The sequence below is a fragment of the Pteropus vampyrus genome, unplaced genomic scaffold (genome assembly GCF_000151845.1).
Source record: "Pteropus vampyrus isolate Shadow unplaced genomic scaffold, Pvam_2.0 Scaffold33, whole genome shotgun sequence".
Lineage (NCBI taxonomy): Eukaryota > Metazoa > Chordata > Mammalia > Chiroptera > Pteropodidae > Pteropus > Pteropus vampyrus.
This window is the reverse complement of record NW_011888814.1, coordinates 6,695,326-6,718,717: the sequence shown is the minus strand read 5'-3', so window position 1 is coordinate 6,718,717 and position 23,392 is coordinate 6,695,326. Positions and strand designations below refer to the sequence as shown.

At 34.4% G+C, this 23,392-nt stretch overlaps 1 protein-coding gene across 1 annotated transcript in view; it reads left to right on the top strand.

Moving 5' to 3' along the window:
* LOC105290172 (metabotropic glutamate receptor 8-like) overlaps window positions 1–23,192 on the top strand; it is a 102,039-nt gene extending 78,847 nt beyond the window's left edge. The window contains exons 3-4 of the mRNA XM_011357178.2: window positions 16,961–17,262; window positions 22,881–23,192. Coding sequence (XP_011355480.2) covers window positions 16,961–17,257 — 297 coding nt within the window. The 3' untranslated portion in view covers window positions 17,258–17,262; window positions 22,881–23,192. The remainder of the gene's footprint in view (window positions 1–16,960; window positions 17,263–22,880) is intronic.
* Window positions 23,193–23,392: the final 200 nt, after the last annotated feature.

The following is a 23,392-nucleotide window of genomic DNA, read 5'->3' as shown; positions in this document are numbered from 1 at the left end:
TCAGTTTTGAAGAAAGAGATGTGAATCAGCCCTGTTCTCGAGAATGGAAGAGTGAATCAGGAGCAATCTAATAAAATTGAAGGCTAATTGAGGCCCAGTTGAGGCTTATCAACAATTTGCAATGAGGCTAATTTATAGTAAGCTCACTTTTAGCTTTCCAGTGGGCCTGGGCATAGAATAGCAGTGAGTTATATTTAAACAGAGTTTGAACTCTATTTTCTGGACAGGACCAATGACAGGAGGAGGGGAGAGGTCCTTGCTTAGCAATTCTGTTAATGATATACAATAAAAATCTAAGACAGCTAAGGAAGGAACAGAGGAATAAGAGGAAAACAAGTATTGGTATAGTGGAGGAAATTGTCAGATTGAAGAATTATTGACATTGGTACAGAAAGAATAGGTTTGAAAGACTGGGGTGGTGGTCAGAGCTTAGGAGTCTTGAAGACTTTGGCAAGTGTGCAGTTATTAAGACCAATGTGATACAAAAATTATTGTAAGTGAGGAATGCAGAAAATTGAGAGATAATGATGTCAGATCAATGTAGACATAGACGTTGATGCCATGAAACTGGATTAATGTAAATTTAGATATTGATATCAATGATATTGGATGAGAAAGAAATAATTTGATAAATCTTCAATATTATATAAATAGTACATTATCCTTTTTCTTGTTTTCCAGCGCTTTAATGCTATTTGCAACGGTTGTCTGTCTTTGATTTTAGGCAGGTGACAAGGACCGATATTGAAATTTTATGGTCAACACCACACCTCCAAAATGTCCTACAGCACTTTATGGTCTTTATGATTCACGACGCAATTTCACATGCATTATCTCATTTTATTTTCATAAATATCTGGTGAAGCAATTAGATATGGCATTGTTGTAACAGTTTTATGGATGAGGAAATATAAATTTGATATTATTAAATATTAAATTATTTTCCAAAGTTGGTATGGCTAAGAAATGAAAAAGGTTTTCCATGGAACATATTCCACATGGATATTTTGAGAATGTTACATGGAATAAATATATTAAATATCAAAACCAAAAATATTTTATCTCATTATCTGATGATTTTGTAAAAGCTTTGACTTTCCATGAACAATTTTATGTAAAGGGAATTAATGATAAGAAAGTGTATTATTTTTAGATTCTAAAACAATTTGATTATAGAATACATTTCCTATTTTTTTCTGTTCTATCTTTAAACACTAAGTGTTTTTATTTTTTTAAGAACATATAGTAAGTTTTAAGATGCTTTGGTTTTTGTAAGGCAATATGATATTCAGAATATACATGTTATTTCAAAGGTGCTAGACTAATTGTTTTTATGCCTATAGATATAAAAGAGTAAATAAAATACTGAGAGCAGCAACTGAACAGAACATTAGAACACTTTCAAAATGAGACAATAATGATTATGTCAAGGTATTTAATTAATTAGTCAAATCATAAAAACCTTATGAGCCTATCAATGAGTTATAAAAAAAAATGAAACTTTCAATATCTGTTCCTTTTAAAAAGAAAAAAAATTGTATAAAAAATAATAGAGAAATGCTCTCATTTTATAATGAAGTATATGTATCTTAAACAAAGAATTAGCATCATTTAGAATGATGAGATTCTAGAGGCATTCTTTACAAAATCAGCAACGAAATAAGAACCTTTATTCGTACCAATTTTATTTAAAAATTTTCCAGAAATTTAGGCCAATGCAATTAGACATTAAACAGAATTGAGTTCTAGTTCTTGAAAAAGAAGAGGGAAAAATATCTTTTTTACAGCTATTACATCTCTAAAATAACAAAAGACTTCAAATAAATATATCTCACATTAATAAGAAATTTTAGGGCATGATACAATGACCAGATAGATATATTCTCAATAACAAGAAAAAAAAAATCAACATCTTATGTCCTGCCAGTAACCGGTTAGAAAATGTAATGGAATAAAAAAAGCCCTATCTATAATGGAACCATTAAATCCCAAGAAAATTCTATCTATCTATCTATCTATCTATCTATCTATCTATCTATCTATCTATCTATCTATCTACCTATCTATCTATCATCTATCTATCATCTATCATCATCTATCATCATCTATCTATATATCTAATCATCCATCTACCTACCTATCTATTATCTATCATTCATTTATCTGTATCTAAGGAATTGGTTCTGCTTCTCTGGTTGAATTCTGTTATTTCATCTCACTTCCTTGGTGGCAAGAGGGAGCTACTAAAAGTTGATCTCACATAGTTCTTTCATGAGCTGTTCTTGCTATTTGTTAATAAAACACCCATATAAATACATGCACCTATAAAATGAAGAGCATATCTCCTTTGTTTAGCTTCTACTATTTTTTTTCATTTCATAAAAGTAATCTATATTCAATGTAGAAAATTTAGAAAATTTAGACCACCCCCCCCCAAAAAAACCAGAAAGAAGTAAATGTCATTTATGGTTCCACCTCACATGAATAGTCAGAGTTTGTGTTTTGATTAACTTCCTTCTAACTTTGGTCTTAGAAAAGTGTTTGTTTTGGGATCATAAAGTACATGCAACTCTATCTCAACATATGTATTCTTTAAATTATATTGTTTTCTATGGCTGTGCTATTATTTCTATATTTATTCTATTTTTGGGTTATGTTTATTTTTAATTTCTGTGAATAATTACTAATGAGTATCTTTGCAAATAAATCTTTGTCCACATATCTAATTTTTTGTTTATTTTAAATAGAAAGTATTCCTAATAGGAAATTACTGGCTTAAATAACAATAAATAATCAGGTTAACATTGTTCGTTTTTCTTTATATTTATTTTAAGCATTGACGACAATAAGTTTTCTTAGCAAAGAATGTATAGGTTTACCTAATCATCAGTTTTCTTTTATATTCTTCCCCGGAGTCCAGTGCTTTTTACATAATTTGTGGAACTTTGCTCCCTTTCCTTTTTAGAGTCATGGAATCACTGATGTGGTCAGAGGGAAGTACACAGACTCTGGAGCCAGATTACCTGGGTCAGAATCCCACTCTGCCACTCACTAGCCCTGAGACCTTGAACAAGTGGCCTAACATTTCTGCATGTTGGTTCTTCATCTGCAAAGTACAAATAAACATGGTACTCCCTTCAAAGACTTAATGAATTCGTATAAAGTGAGAATGCATGTAAAGTGCTTACAAAGAGGCTGGCATGTAATAAACACTATTGTAAATATACTCAACTCTGTTACTTTATCAGGTCAGGAATAATCTTTCCTGTTTTCCGTATGAGCGAAAGAGACTCAGAGAAGTTAATTTATTGGTCTGCGGTTACCATGTCTATGAGTCGAAAGTCGAGCATTTAACTGTGGCTTTCTGACTCTCTCAATAGAATGGCCTTTCAGTTGTACCAATTGAGTCTCTGAAACATATTAGTTAGTCTTTACTAGTGGGTGATGCTGTAATAAACAATTCAGAAATCAGCAATGGTTCATTTCATATCAGGGATATAGGTGCTGTAGGATAGACTCCATCTGGAATATACTATTCCATTGTCAGAAAGAAAAAGCAGGGATCAAGCACTGAATTATACTTAAAGCTTCTGCTCAGGCTTGGGGTACATTATACCTATTTACAACTCATTGTTTAAAACATATCACATGATAAACCTTCACATGAATGGGATGGAGAAGATGCTGTTCTCTAAAGAGTGGTTCTGAAAATCACATGACAGTGGACAAAGAAGTGTAATCATATTATAGGGAAGGGTGGAGTGAATAATTGCAGGCAATAATATAATATACAACAGAAATGGACACAGGGGAAGGTCTTTGCAGTAGAAACAAAAAAGTATAAATATTCAAAGAAAAGAAATAAGTTATAGAACATGGGAAAAGTTTACTGTGTGAGAGAAGAGTTCTTGATGGTAATTCTGTAGCTTAATTTTTTTAAATATTCAGAGATTGGTGATAGTTGTTTATAGTGTCAAAGATATTGGTTAGATGCAGCATTAGATATGCACTAGCTGAGAGAAAGAGGTCAAAAGAGAAAGCTGTAAATCAGGCACAAGTGCTAAGTTGCTAACTTTAAAATTTTAGAATATACATCAACAGCCCAACTTTCTTTATCATGTGCTGAGTTATTCAGGCTTCCTTTCCTATAAACTCCCTCAGGTATTGAAGCCTATATAAAGTGCCTGAAATGATTCTTCCTTGAAAATTTAATAGAAAACCTAACTTGGTTCTTTCTTTCCCTAACCAAAGACCAAGGTCACTGAACCTAGGAATAAATTGAATGGCTCGTGGTTATATTTGATAACCTAGACACTTTGTAAGAACGTGCTAATGATGTGAACGAGGTCAATTGTTACAATCCATCTGAGGAATCATAACTTCGTTTTTTCTTTTCTTTTTTTTTGCCATAGCCATAGATATTATCTTTCACCCTGCTCAGCCATCACACGTTAGCCTGAGGAACTAACCAGTTATTCAATACAAATCCACCGCCTGTAGAAAAATAACTCAAATATGCTCTCAATATACAGTTTAATTTCCAACTCACGCAACAGTCTGAAGCTGTTTCTGACTGGCCACTCTCCTCCACGTAGTGATTCAGGAACTCCCATCTCTTCCATCCTATTGTTCTGCCATCCCCTATTGCCTCATTATCCTAAATACCCAGTCAGCAAATAGGAGAAAGAGTTTGTAGAGAAATTACACATATTTCTTGGTTTCTTGTAATAAATCCTGTAAAACACTTTTATGGCACTTGTTATTTATGTTCACGTTATATTGGTTGAAAACTAGTCAAATGGCCATGCTAATTCTGATCAAAGTACACCCTGACTGGTCAGTTACTCCTCAGAAACAATTCCATGAAATTGGTATTTATGTCACACCCACTTTCTCATTTAAAAATGTGTTTTTTTCTCACAATTTTCTCCTCGGTAAGCTACTAGATTTATAACTACACCTAAAGTTGCTTATTAGAAGTAATAAAAGAAAAAAAAGTACAGGACTATTTTTTCCCATAAGACAAATAAAGAGCACTCAATGATATTTCCTCCATGGCAATTAACGGTTTCATTTGAGTGCAATTATTCTGAAAACTGAAGCATCAATAGCTTGAAAATACTTGGAATTCTATCAGATGTACCAATGGAATAATTTGTCCACAGAAATTTCTACTCCTACTCCTAGGAACACAATTTTAATAATAGCATCCAGATGGTCCTCCAACTTAAGAATAGTTTATGTTCTAAAATTCTGTTTATAATTGGTTCGTGGTCTTTGAGATATTATTTTATACATGCAATAGTATATATGGCAGATGTTTTTATGCCATCCATAAAAGTCTATTTAACTCATCATCTAACTAAGATACAGGACCTTTCTAATAAAAACTGTAGTAAATATTGTTGTTGTGATGCTGGTAATTAACATTAAAACCTAGACATGAAAAGTCGTTTTCTGAATGTAAAATGTTTAATTTAAAATGTTGATACTATAATGTATAAGGCAGCTTTTATAACTGCAAATGCTTTATTTGATAGTAGCTAAGTTTGCTTCCTTATTATTTAGTAAAATACAAGTTATACTATTTAATACTTGCTTTTTGCACTTGGAGAAGTCCGCATTCTATCACAGTGAAGTATGGTCAAAGTTAACAGCTCTAATTTTAAAATATGTGCAACAAGTCATAATTGGTTTTACTGCAAAAGGTCCCTGTACACATTTACATTAATTCTGGTACCTTAATAGTTTGCCTGACAAGCCATTTCCATACAGAAACATGCACTATGAGAAATGAGAAAGATCCATCCTTCTGGTTATTAGCTACCTGTCACTCCTGGGCAATAATGTTCATATCACTGAAGCCTGTGAATATAATTCTGTATTTATTCTAAGTGAAAAATTCAATGACTTTAAGGAAAATACAAGATAATGTAAAAAATCTCTTACCAAAAACCAATATATTAAACCAAAAGTATTTTACAGAATTTATTACAAGAAACTAAAAAGAATACTTAGAATCCAGGCTGAGATCATGAAAGTGGGTGTCTGAGATGCGGAGAAGGACATCATCGTTAGAAATGAGGAGGTTACGGAAATGATAGGTCAGGGGGATGGAATAATCATACACACATGGATGTAGAATTTATCAAAAATAACCTCATTGCTCGGGATAGGGAGGAAGATTGTGGGCTAGGGCTAAGTCCAACAGTGAATGAGGGCAAATGATAGCAGTTCTAGGACCAAGGATGAGAGAGGATGTGCCATTGACTATTATGACAGTTTATAAGGCAGGCGATTTGAGGAAAATGATAAATCTGTAATGATCCAGAAGCAGCAAAGGGGAGTAAGGATATCTCCAGCTTTATTACCTTCCATGAAGGATATGGATTAAGAGTAAAAACAACCATCACGTGAGACACTGGAGAGGAAACAATACTTTGAGAATGAGAGAAGTTTTAGTTAAGACTATAGGATGGGGAAGGAGAAAAGGCTAGGGATATAGAGAGGGATTTGTTGTGGAATAGGAGTTACGAAGCACTGTAAAACTGGTTTACAGGTGAGGGAATGATAAAGAGCTGGGTGAGTTTCAAGAAAATTCAGAGTATTCTGCTTTATGGTTCAGTAGAATATTTAATGTCAGAACAGCACCACTTTGAAAGCTGACTGATGATTACAGCAGTAATCTGGTGACATTAGTCTCAACAGCACAACATAGGGCCCCAGTAGGAGAAAACCGAGTCAGATGCCATTGGATCAGGCCATTCAGAACCTAGTCAGTGGTCCAGTTGACCTGAGTGGAATGAGATGGGTCGTCTTCATCTAACATATCAATGAAGCCAATTATGATGATGGTCCTTGGTAGGAGGGAGATCTGAGATGACCTCTGAGTTCACTGTCCCAGGAGGTTTAGATGCTTGGGATTTCTGATTGATTCTTGGTTCTAGAATATGCTTTATAAGTTTCTTGGTTCTAGCTCATATTTCACAAGTCTCTTGTTCTGAGACTGTGTATCCTTTGCAGGACTACCAAGAGAATAATATGAATGTCAAGAAATAGTCCTAGTGGTTGGCTCCAGCCATTGTGGCAGGGGCCCTGGGTTAGTTTCTCATGGAAGGTTATACAGGAGGCTCCTCTCCTTCACTCTCTGCATTAGCCTCTTCAGATGCTGGTCATGGTCATCTTCAAGCACTGCTAGATGCTTCATTCAGAGTATGTGCCTCTACTAAAGCTGGATGAGGTTTTCAGCTTCAGGTGAGATTGAAGAACAACCACATCCCCTTTCATACCATAGAGTTTCTGGAATAATCTGTAGGAAGAAGACTTTTAGATGTAACCTAGAAATATGAGCCTACTGAAAACATTCTCTACTTTTCACTGGTTTTGATTTGACTCCCACAACTTCTTTAAGCTGAGATTGCTGGGAGTTCCAATGTCTTGGACACATTTGAAATAATTCTGTCTTTTCCTGCAAGCTGTCATTACCATAAGGAACTGAGTCTCCACATGAGGTACTTAGTGCCAATTTGTGTGATCAGTACACACAGTAGCAGGTCACTGGCCTAACATTAGCAGCATGCCTTCATCATGGTTCGGCATGATGACTTGGGGAGGTCACCATATGTGTAGGTAGAGTTTTAATTCTCTTGAATGCTTCAACCATAGCTTGCCTTCAGGCATACTCATGTGTCTATACCAGACATGAGGGGGGCCAGTTATACAAAGCCTAAAACAATGTTAGTTCTGAGGTTTTTCCTCCATAGTAATCTGGCTACTTAGACCTTCATCTGTATCTTTTAGAGGTACCAGTTCCAACAATAGATTTCTTACTCCCAAAGAATCCCTCTATAGGTTGTCTCAGAAATGGTGATGTGATGAGTCCAGAACTGCCAGGATTGAGACAGGTATGTGACAAAAGTAGCTAAAAATGTAGCTGGGGATGGGGAGTCATGATCCCCATCCATTCATCAAGGCCTGGGACACAGAGAGGGCTCTGCATCTTTGAGGCTGAGTTGGATGTGGAGTTGTCACCCATTCAATAGAGTTACATTATGTCTTCCCCAGCTCATTTTATCTTAAGGCTAATTTTAGTAAAGGGGCCAATATTGATATTCAGGATCCCCAGAGATAATCCATGGATGAGGAGTGAGGGAAGCTCCTGGATTGCAACTGTAATCAGTCTTTTCAGCACCCCGTATGTGTGATTCCCAGTTTGCCTGACTACTGTTTTCTCAGTGACCTCTCTCTGGTGGCTGCAGAGATGGAGTGGTGCCTATGCAGGAACAATGTGCTGACGATTCATCTTCTGAATGAAAGGAATCCCTGCCCTTTTGGTGGTCAGTGGTTCCATTAGGTACTTCCCTGCTCTGGCCAATGCATACTTAATGCGAAATATCTTCATTTAGAAAGATTAATTTATCTGACTCTTTAGGTCCATATTTCCAGCCAGATGATTCTATCAAGTTCAACAAGATATAGGTCTAAGAAAGTCAGAACTTCTTTAGAGTCTACAATGAGGTTTTTTTTATGAGGAAAGTACTGATTGGTAACAGCAGTCTTAAAAAAAAAAAAAAACAAAACCCTCTAAATTCTCAAATATTAATTCAGGTGCTTTAATTTAGTCTCAAGTTTTTAAGAAATTTGGCCCAACTCTATTAGAAAAATGATGATTTTCTGATTTGGTGAAGATTCAAGTCATGTTATTCCTACACTTTCACATCTCTGTGTATCTGTGGGAACCATATGGTGTGCAGTAAGGATATGGGCTTTCAAGTCAGATAAACTTCAGTTTAAATCTTGGCTCTATCTTCATGAGTTGTGTGACTTTGAAAATGTTATTTATATTCTCCAAAATAGAACCATTCCTAACTTATAGGAATATTGTGAGGGGTTAACATGCATAAAATGTTTGGTATAATGCTAATATCTCATCCTCAACAATGGACAGTATGTACAATTATTGTACAAAACCTAAATTCAGCTCTTTAACCGACATCGGAAATCTTTGAGATGCTAGTAACATGTTTAAGCAGAAACCAGTTGTAATCAAAGAACTTTCAGAACTCTTTGAGTGACATTAACTTTGTTTGTGTCAGCCTGCTTGGGCTGTCATAACAGACAGTGTGGCTTAAATAATGTGAATTTATTTTCTCATGATTTTGAAGGCTAGAATTCAGAGATTCAACAGTATTGTTTCTTCTGACGCCTCTTGTTAGCTTCAGATGGCCGCCTACTCTCTGTGGCTTCATGTGGTCTTGATCCTCTGTGCACTTACATCCCTGATGTGATTCTGTGTGTTCTCATTTCCTCTTCTTTTAAGGACACCAGTCAGATTGGATTAGGAGCTACCCTAAAGATCTAATTTTAACTTAATTACCTCTTTAAAGACCCAATTTCCAAATACAGTCACATTCTGAAGTACTAAGGGTTAGGACTTTGACATATGAATGATGGAGGGGGGGTGGACAGATAATACAATTCAGCCTATAACACTTTTCCTCTTGGTTCTTCCTGTATTAAGTCATACCACAAGGGAAACATAGTACTTCTATAACATCGTATGTCTTCACAAAAGTTCCTACACTGAGGTACTGATCTTATTCTTTGTCTTTAGAAAGGGTGATATAGGAAGTATCTTGTTGAGCAGTGATTTAGTTAGCGCCTTTTCCAAAATTATAGTTGAAACCATTTCCATAATGTTACCAAACTTCCTTCAATACAACATAAATAATAAATTTTTCCTAAAATTTTTTCCAGCAAAGCTTCTAGCTCCAGACAATGATAACTATAGTATTCAAAATATTTTCTTTTTGCCCTGACTGCCAAAACTATGTATATATTATCATAGATAAATTTTGTTCTTGAGGTAATTGTTTCCCTTGCTTCTTACTAAAAATTTTTAAACTTTTATTTGTATTTTCATTATTATATTTTATATCTGTTCCAACATACTGTTCAAATCATAATAATTAAAGTTATCTTCATTACTCTTATTCTCAGTTCTGACCATATTGTTGCAAAATGATATAGGGCCAACAGACAGCATTAAAGAAAGAAACTTGGAGAAAAATACCTGTGAAGAAGAAACCAATAAAAATTCAGCAGGTAGATGCCTCATATTCATTTGCATGTGTCACAGTAGGAAATGCAACACCATGACTTGAGAAATTATTTTTATTATGTTTTTATAAATAATACTTACATAGAATAATTGAAAATTAAGATTACATTTTATTTAAGATGCTCTGCTTTAAAACATTTACTTCATAAAATGTCTATCAGGCTTTAATAAAAAATAAATAATTTACTAATCCAAATATTAAATATCATATATATTTAATCATAAGCACTCATGTACTCATTATAAATCTAGTATCTGTTCTTCTTTATTTAGAGAATTTTGACTTTCCTTACACTTGTCCTTTTCTATCCTTAGCAAAAGTGATATTCTACTTTTTGGTTGATGTGTTATTATTTTCTGCATCTGGTTCCACCATTCCCAATAAGTCCAAGGTTAAGAATGTAGACCTTATGTGTGAACCTGCCCTATTCATCACCCTTTGATTTGACTTTTCATTTTGCTAACGTGTGTCCTGACCTAAAGGGGATGTGATAAAAGACTGCAAAAGACATCTCCATCTCCACTAACGAAAACACAGTGCAGTGTCTCTGACCTGTGGGCGGGTTGGCAACAATATGATTCCTCCCTGACAGGAAAAACACAACACTCAGGATGCTGATTTTTTCCAGAATGAAATTCAACTATGAATCTTTGAATGTGCAGCCTCTAGAGTTTCCCACAAGCATAAAGAAAATTTTCTTATAAATAAATATTTTGTGCCTATATTTGTGTGTGAGTGTGTATGTGTATGTGTGCGTATACTCTTAAGCTAAAATACTTGAGGCTGATTTTGAGAGAGCAGTGATATTAAGTCTTTATTGTATGAGGAATCGAGGAAGATAGAGAAACATGATCAAGGTTAATTAATAACAACAATAGGTATTATTTATCGATTATTATATGTCAGATACTGTGCCAATATTTTATATACATTGTTTCCTAAATCCTTTGAGTTAAGTCTATGGAAGGTTATAAATAGTGTGAGTCCATAACCCTCAATTATACATGCTTACATAGGTCAGGGATCCAGGACAAAGCCCAGAGCTCTTATACTGCCAAATTGGAGATAATTGACTTTTAATTTATGTTGTCTTTTGCTAAGCTAAAAGCAAAATTGCCCATTACCATCATATTTACAGCTTAAAAGAGCATCTTATTTATCTATCTAAGAGTTTCTGTCACAGCCTAGATGTTGATTTGAGGGTTAATGGGGTCCTTAAATTTTCTATTTTATAGCTTTAGAATCTAACGTATTGTTTTTCTCTTGAAACTACATGGGTTATTTTCTTTAAATGCCTAATTTAAGAGTAAGTACCTATATCACCTGAAAGAATATAGAAAATTTATGTCATCCAGGAAATGTTCTAGGTGTTGAGTTTATAGCAGTGAAGAAAAAAAGGTAAAAATCCCTATACACATGGAATTTTTATTCCAGTTAAGTGAAATAGACAGTACATAAATTAAATTAGTAAATATATAGACTTTTATGGTAGAAAAATGTTAGATGCTGAGGAGTAAAATAAAGCTGGGAATGCTGGTGGATGGGTGGGGAGTTACAATATTTAATGCTGTGTTTAGAAGAGGTCTCACTGAGAAAGAACAATTCAGGAAAGACCTAAGGAAGTGAAGGAGCAAACTTTCAAATATATGCAGAAGCATGCTTGGGATGCTCCAGAATCAGCCAGCAGGCCAGGATGGTGGGAAGAGAATGAATGAGGAAAAGAATAAAGCCAGATCAGCTCGAAAGACACTGTAGGCCAATATAGGAAGTTATAATAGAGTTTTGAAAATAGGAATGACCTGACCCGATTTATGAATAATGAGATTATTCTGGCCATCGGTCATGTCAAGATCAAATGATCAGACAGAATAGAAGAAAGGCAGAAGAAGAGAAATCAGTAGGAAAATTTAGTGATAATCTAAATGAGAGATGATGTTGGCTAGGACCAATGTAGTACCAGTGGAGATAGTGAAAAATGACCCGTTCAAACAAATTTTGAAGGTAGTATCAGCAGGATTCTTCATAGAGTAAGAGTGTAAGAGAGTGGTCAAGGACAACTTCAAGGTTTTGTCCCAACAACTGGAAAGATGGAATTAAGAATAGAAAGATCACTAGAAGAGCCAGCTCAGGAATGAAGGTGAAATTCAGATGCTTGCTAGTTTTAGGTATGTGACAGAGATCTAAGGGGAACAACCAAGAAGGCAATTGAATTTCCTGAGGAAAGCCTTGAATTTGTCAGCATGTAAGTGATTTCTAAGGAAGGGCTACCTACAGAATTTGTGGGGCCCAGTGAACTGTAAAAACTCATGCCTATTTGCTCAAAATTATTAAGAATTTCAAAACAGTGACAGCAGAGCATTAAACCAAATGTGAGACCCTTTTGAGTGAAGGGACCTGTGTAGAGGTAGCACACCTAGAAGGCCAGTCCTGGTTTAAGGCCATAATTCTAATTGTGATGATCAAGAGAGTAATGCAATAGATAGGTAGGTAGATAGATGATATAGATGATAGATAGATAGATGATAGATAGATAGATAGATAGATAGATAGATAGATAGATAGATAGATAGATGATAGATAATAACAGTCTAAGGAGTGAGGTCTGAAGTTCTTCATCGTGAAGATCAGAGGTGAGGAGGATCCCTTAAAATTGAATGAGAAGGAGAAACCACCGGCATATTTGAACAAAACAAAACAAAACAAAAACGATGCTAAAATATTTGATATAGACTTCATGATGCTTCATTAGGTCCAGGATCAGCCAAAAGAGTGGGTCGTTGCCTCTGGGGTTTGCTGTGCCCAATTGTCAGGAGTTTTATTAGAGTGGTGGGTTGATTTGGGGATTTTACCACCTGTAAAGCAATTCCAGAGTTTCTCTTTAAACTTTACTATCTTTAAATTTTTTTTTAATATCACTTCCAGTAATTAAGAAAATTTTGAAGTTCATTGGCTGAAGCCCTACTGAAAAGCAGAAGAAAATTCCTTTATGGATGCAGGTGTGACTTTGGCAGACACACAGATGAGGAAATAGATAGCAGAAGCAGAGAAAGGCAGGCTTTAAGTATTAACACAGCTTTCTAACTGATCAGACTGTGTGCGAAACAGTCAAATAGAACCTGGCTGACTGTAGCAAAATGTGAGATTAAACTATCTAGGGCAATGCAGAAATATTCAGGAATAAATAATGAATTTATTTATTATCACATGGCACAAACCTGCCTTGAGTGTTATGTCTAATAATTGGTTACTTTAGTTACTAAATTGTTGAAAACTTACCAGATTGGATATCAGAGTTTATAAAATTCTGTGTGCAGGTAGCTGGTTGAAGTAAAAGCCTGACCTTTCTCCTGGAGTAATAAAACCTCTTCCCTGCTCACCATTCCTGGAGTCTTTAATGATTTAGGCTGGGACCCACATGCAGTAGACCCTGGATGTGCACAAATGACTCTCTGGAGAATAAAGAGGGAGCTCTAATAGGTCTCAGGAAAGATGTCATGTTAGTATGCTCCATCATGCCAGCTCCTCCCTGGCTTACCCTGAGATCATTTAAATCTGCTCAGTGCATCTGACTGCTTAAGGTTCAAAATGTCCATGAGGTGTGGAGGCAGAGAAAGTGACAGGCTATCAGTGGACATAATAGAAAAGATACTCCCTTTCCTCCAGGCATTAATATTTTTGAGTGACAGGGGGCAGAAGGTGAGACATAAATAAAGGTTGGAAAAAAAGTTTACATTAACATATCCAATGCCATTATCAGCATCTCTCAATGGATTTATGTTGGTTATATAGTTATTATAGTTAATATAGTTCCCTCCCACGTTCTGGTGAGCTATAATTTGCTACAGAGAACCAGTGTCTTATTCTAAGATGGTAGCACAGACAGTGAATATGGCCTTGACATGAACAAACAGAGCTGACTTTGGAGCATAATTTTATTCTTCCTGCTTTGAAGTAACATCACAAAAGCCTTTTCCTCGGTATCATATAGTTAGAACATGGCTATCAGCTATTCAGTAAACAAACTGTGTGTTTTGGATAATCAGCTCTTCGGACCCTCATTCTCTTGTCCTGTTTACCTGGAAGGGTGCTTTGTTAGCATCCTAGAAGACTCAAAGGTGTAGGGCAAATATCCTTTGTTGAGCTACTACTATTTTGTGCCTTTGAGACATTTTATAAAGATCATGTCATTCCACTCTATAGCCCTTCTATGAGAAAAGTAATACCTCCCCCATTTCATAGGGAAGAAATTAAAGGTCAGAGAGGAAAATAGGATCACACAGCTGTCCAGTTGCCAGAGAAATTTTATTAGAGTTTGAACTGTTATCTGGTGGGTCCAGGTGGGGTTTTACTACTCACAAGGCAACCACAGAGTTTCTCTGTAAACTTCATCTTAAACAAACAAACGAACCTATAAATGGTTCTGTTCCTTTCTTACGTGGCTCAAATAATTAGACTTTTCTATAGGTATGTAAAAATCCATGAGTTTTTTTGAATGAAATACTCATTTTCAATCTTTTAATATAATCTCTCCATATCTCCTTAAATATGGGAGACAGTCAGAATCCTATCATTTAGGTTTTCTAAAATGAGAGTAGGTGGCATTTTTATTTCTTTATTTGTTTTGTTGCTGCTTTCATTGAGGTTATAATATATATATATATGAATTTTTCATTTCATTAAATATTCAAAGAAAGTTCAAAAGCTCAGTCTAATTACAGTACAGGTTCTGTAGCAAATGCTAGCCCACTGTAAGGTTTAGGATTTTAGACTATGATTTTGTATAGATTTTTTTCCTGTGTTAAATTCACATTAAAATGTTTCAGAAGCTGATTTTAGAGAGCACACAAGTAAGATCAGCATTTTGGTGTAATTTGACAGCATGGCGTCTAATAGAGAGCTTGGAACACTACGCAGAGTACTGTTTAATCCTAATGTCTATGTTTATTACATCTTCCATTAAGTTGGTTTGCTGAAAGAATAGACTGCGGTAATATATTTAATGTGAAAACTAGCATTCCAGAATCTTCTTCATGCCTAATATTTAGCAAGATTAAACTTACTGTGTTACAGAAATGATTCTGAAGAAGGGAAGAAAATTTTCATTATATTTATTGTAGCAGAGAAAATTTACAAGATTTTCAAAATTAAAAGGGCATTTATGTATAATTTGGACTAGTACTGTACATTTAGCAAGAACCAATAGATTAATTTATAAAGATAATCCAACTAATCAGGATGAATGTCCCAATCATTCCATGGCTGCTTGACTTCTGGAGGTCTTTTGTTTGTTTGTTGTCTGCTTGTTTTTAAGCTAAATTGACTTGGCAGGGTCTGACTGGAACAAAACTGATGGTTACCTATTTGAGTGGCCTTGGAATATTAACATGTGTGGTTTTAATTTGGCTGTATCCTTTCCTTGTCTTTATGTCCTTTCTCTGCAGCCCATTTTCTGCATAATAGTGCTATCTGGAGAATAAGTAGAAATTCAGAGAGGATTAACCAACACATGAGAAGCTTATAAGTATTTATATAAGTTGCTTGACAGTAGGTGGCAGAGCTTAGGGAGAATTATGAGGTTTAAAGGCAGATATCCACAGTCTACCAGAACCTTCTTAAATTGTTGTATAAACTTAATTCTCTCAGATTTAACGTGAGGTTTCATTTATTGGCAGGTAGCATGAGAGGTCATGACATGTAGTAATTTATCACTTTGCTAACAGATGTATTTGAATTAGATCTCTATTGAGGCTCGGTGCATCAGCCCAATATGCATGAGCCCAAGCGAGAATCTGGATTCATACCTCCTCGTTTTGTTTTTTTCATTTAAAATGTCATCAACCATGTATCATAGCCATTACTGATGTTCATTTGACAGAGTAGAAAATTATGGAAAGCATATTCTATACGATTTGGGTAAATTATACTTTGTATAAATCAGGTCTTCTTAAAGCTATCCACATACCTACAAAAAATGAGCAGTTTCTGACTTATTATTGTGTCTAGAATCATAAAATTCCTTAGAGGTATATAAGAAAAAATTTAGTTTATAGGCTCTAAGAAGCATATGTCCTAGTTGTACATTTCATGTAATTTACTACAAAGTTTATATAAATGATTACAGTCACATAGTTACACATTAGTAAGTGGTCCATTGTATTCATTTTCAAATGTATTAATGCTTAGGAGTAAAATCAAAAATATTATAATTAAGATAGACCTTCTTGGAGGAGATGAACTTTGAAACAAACCAAATCCCATAAGTGTATTCTCAAACACATAATGGGGTCTTATGCAGAAGGACAGCCGTAGTGGTAGATGAATTGAAGAGTAAACCTAGTAATAATCTACATGGTATAATTTCACAGACAGGAACAGTCTCTTTACTCGTGCCTGAAGTTCTCCTCATGGTTTAGATAGTTCTTTACCTGAAGACTTTGCCATCTGTTAAGAGAAACCATCTCCCCTAGGAAAAGGCAACCTTAGGCTGATTCAGGTATTCACCCTTGAAGGTGAATGTTTTTAGATCTTTTATTGAAAAAGAACACAATTAGTTTGGGTCCTGGGATTGCCTGATACAATTTACAACTTCATATTTTCAGAGTTATTATTAGAGTGAACAGGTGTTAATGGTAATCATAGGTATGTTGTCTGTTTTAAAGAATTGGGCTTCATAAACAATACTACCTTACCCACATTTGCAGGTGGGAATAAACCTTCTCGTGCACCTTTATCAGAGAAGCTGGAATAATTTCAGAAAATGGTTATGTTATTCGCTTATTTGCTTTATCTTAGATCAGGTTTACAACATTGATTCTTTTTTTTTTTTCTCCTCTCCTCAGATGTACATCCAGACAACAACACTTACTGTCTCCATGAGTTTAAGTGCTTCGGTGTCTCTGGGCATGCTCTATATGCCCAAGGTTTATATTATAATTTTTCATCCAGAGCAGAATGTTCAAAAACGCAAGAGGAGCTTCAAGGCTGTGGTGACAGCTGCCACCATGCAAAGCAAATTGATCCAAAAAGGAAATGACAGACCAAATGGCGAGGTGAAAAGTGAACTCTGTGAGAGTCTTGAAACCAACAGTAAGTCATCTGTAGACTTTCCGATGGTCAAGAGCGGGAGCACTTCGTAATAGATGTACGTTGAATATTCTTCTACTAGTCTTGGGGACTGTGCTACGTGGTTCCAGGGGCATGATGGCACTTGTACACCATGAAGCCATCATGGCAGTTAGAACCATTTGGTTAGAACCAAAGGATTTCAAGGCATTTGGCTCTTCTCCAGAGCATAACCATGCACGCAAAATCTCTTTACAAAGTATATCACACTCAGGTCTCTCTTTTGAGGCATTGCAGAACTTGAAGCGTAGAACTGTCTTCCATTTATAAAATTATCTTTTAGGGATTGGGAACTATTTTTTAATCTTTGTTAGTTCAATATTAGTTGCTCTTTGTAGAATTAATAGTAAACTAACATTTATGGAACGTACTATAAAAGATCTTATGCGAATAAATGATATGTTATTTGGATGTTTAGGGAAATGAGAAAACTGGTTAACTGACGATGTGAGATTAAGTCATAGTTAATTCTTGTTTCCCCCAAGTGGTCCCCTTCTTCAGCTTCCCTTGGTTTCTCTTCTTGAATGTATAAAGATAATTAGAACTCTTCCCTGGAAGCCTCATGACCTTGACAATAGAATTCTTTCTGCAACCACCACTCCACCATTCCTTTCCTTTCTGTTGTCCTCTTCCTTATAGTCCACCCCTGAAGAAGCACATGATAATGATACATTGGTATCAAGCTAAGACAGTAGAGTTTAACTGATCTCGTCAGTCTATCTTGGTTATCTCTGGAAGAGTAGCAAATAGATTGAGGATTTGTATTATAAAATACCAGAAAGCTGAGTGTAGTAAAAAATGAACAAAAAAACCTTACCTTACTAGTTCTGTAGATGGATCAAAAAGAAATAAAAGCTCAGCTCCTTGCATTAGAGTGGCTTCCTATATTTTGGGAATATAACATAGATGTTTAATGATTAAGTATAAAACTCTATGCCAAAAATATTTTCTTCCTCTCGGATTCCTCCAGCAGGCTGTATCCCCTAGTCTCAGTACTTTTAAATTGACACAAAATATAAGGAAATTAAGAGTTAATTTTATCTGATTTAATTATTATAACAATGTATAGTTTTCATGAGATTCAAAACCTTCCCTTATATCAAGATTTCCAGATGAACATTGCCTACTGTGATGCCTCATATGTGGGAATATCCTTAGAAAATACGTATTGATTAATTAAACTTATTGGCTTCAATTACTTTCCATCTTATTAGAATTATTAGCCAGATCCTCTAGGAAGATTACCTTCAGCTCATTAATACCAAATCCAGTTATTTGTGGAGAAAGAAGCCCTTTAAGAATTCTCCAAACAGTCCCCATATAATCACCTTTCTGAAAACATGAAACTTTGAGAAACTGCCAGAGAAGGCACAATAAGGATGAGTTTTGGTAATAAATTGCTATAATCATCTCTGATCATTAGTAAGCAATTTACTAATAATAGGCCTAGTGGGCTTCTAGCAAGAGACATACTATAACTACTCTCAAAGTTATCAGAGTAGTATATGCTTGTGTTTTGAAGAGTTTTATCTGTGTGTTTCTGCCTTGAAAGCATCAGCACAAGAAGTTAAAACCTATTGTAGGGTGCCAATAATCTGCTGTTAGCCAATGATACACTTTGAACACTGGCATTTCTCAGTATGATGCATCAGGGTCTACAGTTTTACTTGTTTTTTAGCCGCAACCCAGAAAACTTTATATAATATGGTTGCGAATGGAAACGATCAAACATAAAGTGAAATAAATACCAGTCATCCCAGACTCACCTCTGGACTACGGTGAGCAAAAATATTAATAACCTTTTTCCACCCTTTTAAGCAATAAATAACTTCCCTGAAGAAGAAAATGTGCAGTATTAATAAAGACTAATCTCATATTAGAGCAATAAGTCTCACACGTTTTCTGTGTTCCTTCTATTATTTTTTATTGATAATGAGATGGAAATTATATAGTATGTGTGCATTTCCCTATTTTCTCTGGAATAAGAACGAAAGATTATAGTCGTGAGGCCTATATGGGAGGTAAGCCTATAATACTCTGGAGGAGTCAGATGTTCAGTTTTGGAATATAATGTTAAAAGGTGAATCAAGATCAAGTCAATTAGTACCTGAAAGAAGGTTAAGTTGTACTTTGCAGATTTTAGTGTATCCATCTTTTACAGGAGTAGTTTGGATTTGAATAAATTGAGACCAGATAGACTGATTATAGTTTGCACATTCAGGAGAAACAGTGTATGAAATCACCCATCCTCTCATGATTTTACTCCAAGTAACCATTGTTTACCTTTTTTCACTTATGTGACTAGGTGTCATGGACTCCTTGTGTTCCTGTTACATTTATTGCACATACCAGTGGTTTTAAGGGAGTCAAAAGTCTTCAAAAATCACAAATTCTCTAAAAGTACCAATAACTTGAATCCCTTAAATGCAGTTTGTCTTCTAAAAGTACATTTTATGTCTTTAGAAATACAGTTGAACACTGGAAGCCCTTTTCATTTAACTGTCAAAAACTAGTGCCGTGCCTCCTGAGATTTAAAATATTTCCTCTTGAAATGAGCAGAGTCTATTCTCAATGAATCCTGGGCTGGTTTATGCACTGGAACAGTTCCATGTTGCTGCATTCTCATACTTTCCGCTACGAGACTTTTGATAACTCATTACTACAAGGAAGTGGCAATGACAGACATGAAAGTGTTCTGTAAACTATAAATCACTCTATAAAGTTAAAATGATCATTGTTGCCATGAAAATATAGATTGGTCTGTGGTTAATAGAAAAGAGAAAATACATAAAATTCAAAAATTTTTGTTTTAGCATCTCTCTCTGTCTCTTTTTTTTTTTTTTAGTATGTAGAGGATTTTGATAATATGGATACCATTCTATTGTTGAGATATTTTTTCTGACCAATTAGTTTTGTATCTATGATATACATGCAATATTTTTCCTTCATAGTCATGGAACAGCTCTACAGGTCTATCATACTTAAAAACTTAATCTTATAATGATTTGTTAATACCCCAAATTCTGATCACACACTTAAGGTTTTAAAGCTTCAAAGTAAATGTAGTAGTGTGAAACAGGAAGGGAGACCAGTGAGTCCATGTTAATTACTGAATTTTCAGACTACTACAGTTCAAACAAACAAAGAAAAAGGTCAAGTGTTGTTTCATAAGAGTGTGGGAAAGGAGTTAGAAACAAAGTCGATACATGTGAATTTGATCAATTCAGTTAACAAATGCAGTAACATGGTATTCCTTAAGCTATGTTTATAAATAATTCATGAAAACAGCTGCTGCTGGAGGTAGGTCTGCTTTCTGTAGCTTATGAACACAGCCTGGTGTATACAGGCAAGTCATTGTGACTGTATTCAAAAACAGATTTTCACATAAGCATATTCATTACTGCTGTAAAACTCTCCCTATTAGCTCATATGTACACCTCTGATCCATTTTGCTCTGTGATACTTCGGGGATAAAGATTCTTGCAAAATATCTACCATTCACAAGATTTGTCCCTTATCATTGTCTTCATATTGCCTAAAATCATCAGTTTCCAGAGACTTGCACTACCTTCTCTAAATATTAGAAAAATTAAGATTACTTTCCTTTTCTAAATTATAGTCTCAATTCTCAGTAGAAGTCTGCCATCTTTTCCCCTGGAACTCACTACTAAGAGTTCAAAAAGGAAATATGAATCTTTAATTAGCTGTAGTCTTAAAGTTGGAAGGATCCTTGAAGATGCCCTGATCCAAATCATTTTCTGTTGAATTCACATCTGAATATCATTTTCTTCAAGGTCTTTTGGCTCTTCTTCTATTTCAACCATATTTTTTTTCTTTCTAGCTATCACAAATTTGATAATATTTCCTACATATTTAGTTACTATTGAATGTATTATATAAGGCATGAAATCGAACAACCTTTTTAAGGGTCTCTTTCTAACTCCTATGATAATTTTTCCTTATCTGGTCTACAAAGATTATATGAAGTTTCTCCAGAAACATAGTGGAAGTACAGACTTTTTCTTTGAGGAAATTTAGAAGCATATGAAAGCAGTATATAAATCAGAAATAGAAATTAAAAAAATAAAAGTAAACAAGCATAAAAATCATTGTGTTTCACTTCACACCAAACCAAACATAACAGACATCTTACCTTTTGGAAGGGGTAAGTAGAGAAGCAGGGTTTTATATTGATTCTCTCAGACAACAGCCCCCTCAAAACTGTTCTGCCTTCATACTCACAAAAACCCAGTGTTGTGGATTTTGAACCAGTGATGAAACTGAGGACCAGTGACCTGGTTCACTGAACCCTTGTAGGAAACAGAATATAATATAAAACCAGATCTAAAATCTACTTTCATTCCACTGCGCCGCAAAAATAACCTAAAATAAGCGTGAGCGATGTAGATAAGCAGATATGTCACCTATTTTTGGCATGAAGCTCATAAGAGTTAAAGAAACCAAAAATAGCAAAAACATCTACAGTTAACACTTTCTTGGGCTATCTGCATCAATTTTAGTGACTGTGAACTTCACATGAACTTGATCTCTCATAAGAACTTGTCTGGACAATCACCAGTGGTGATGTATGCTAAAAAGGAATAAATCTCACTGTTAATTATTTCAGAGGAAGAGCTTTATAATTTCTTTATTTGATGTTCAAAAACTAAATTATTCTCTAAAAATCTGTTCCATCCTGAATTAGATTTATGTAGTGAAATATGTGTATATTTTGCATTTTTGATTTATTTCTTTTAATGATTATTCATTCCAGAAATCCACTGAAAAATAGGCCATCACGTTTGAATTTTAGAATGAAGATTTATTTCATCACAGCTTTAAAAAAACCCAAAGGAATTATTTAGATTTAGATTTATTTCCTCGGGAAATTTAAGCATGAGTATAAACTTGAAATATTCTGTTATTCATATCTTTCTAATAATCTTACAATAATAGGTGTATTTCATAGTAAGTTGTTACTAAAACAATTAAATATTCATTTCCTTCTTCGAGTCTTTATTTTTTTTGAACATCTCCATTTGTACCTTTTGGATGAAAGCACACCGTAAATGTTTTGGCAATACATATATTTACTTTAATATTTTCAAGTATTTTATGTACTTGATATTTTACTACATTTCCTTTTAGAGACTAAAAGTATTATCTTTAAATAGAAGATAAATTCATTTTCAAAATACAACTAATTATAATTACTAACCCTTTTTCGGTCATCAAAACAGACTCAAAGAATTTAGTTTTTAACTAAGCTTGTAAAAACATTTTTTTTCTTTTGTATTTTGCAGGATAGGTAACTTATCTGTTCTTTGATTTTCTCATATTGCAAATATTTGTTAATCAGAGTACACATTTAAATTAAATATTATCTAAATTTATTAAAGATGAGGACTTTTATGGTTTTTTTTTTTTTTTGCTAAATACCTATACTATAAAATAAGACTAGTAGTATTACCGATTAAAATTGCTGCTGCATTTTTATTCCTACTATTATTGAATTCCTACTACACGGTTTGAAAAATAATAAGTAACATAGTAAAAATAAGATTTGAATTTTAAAATAATTTTAACAAAATAATTTATTATTATGTACTATTAATTTGTCTTAATTTATCTTAACAGCTTCCTCTACCAAGACAACATATATCAGCTACAGCAATCATTCAATCTGAAACAGGGAAATATGAAAAAAATGAAAAAATCTGGTATGTGATCTTAAACAATGAACATGACACCACCAAAACTCTCTCCTGGAAAGCTCTGTAGACTACAATCAATCAAATCAATAGTCAATCTTGTAAGGAACAAAAAGTAGCCATGAGCCCAAAGTATCAATAACAGAGTGAAGAAACCCATTTTATACAACGCAACCAATGAGTGTCAAGCTAAAGTATTGCTTACTCATGAGCAGTTAAAAACAAAAAATCACAAAAGGAAAACTAATGTTAGCTTGTGGAAAAAAAATGCTGTTGAAATAAATCATGTCTGATGTTATTCTTGTAAGTATTTTTCTGTGATTGTGAGAACTCCCGTTCCTGTCCCACATTGTTCAACTTGTATAAGACAATGAATCTGTTTCTTGTAATGGCTGACCGGATTGAAGCCCTGGGTTGTGCTAAAAATAAATGCAATGG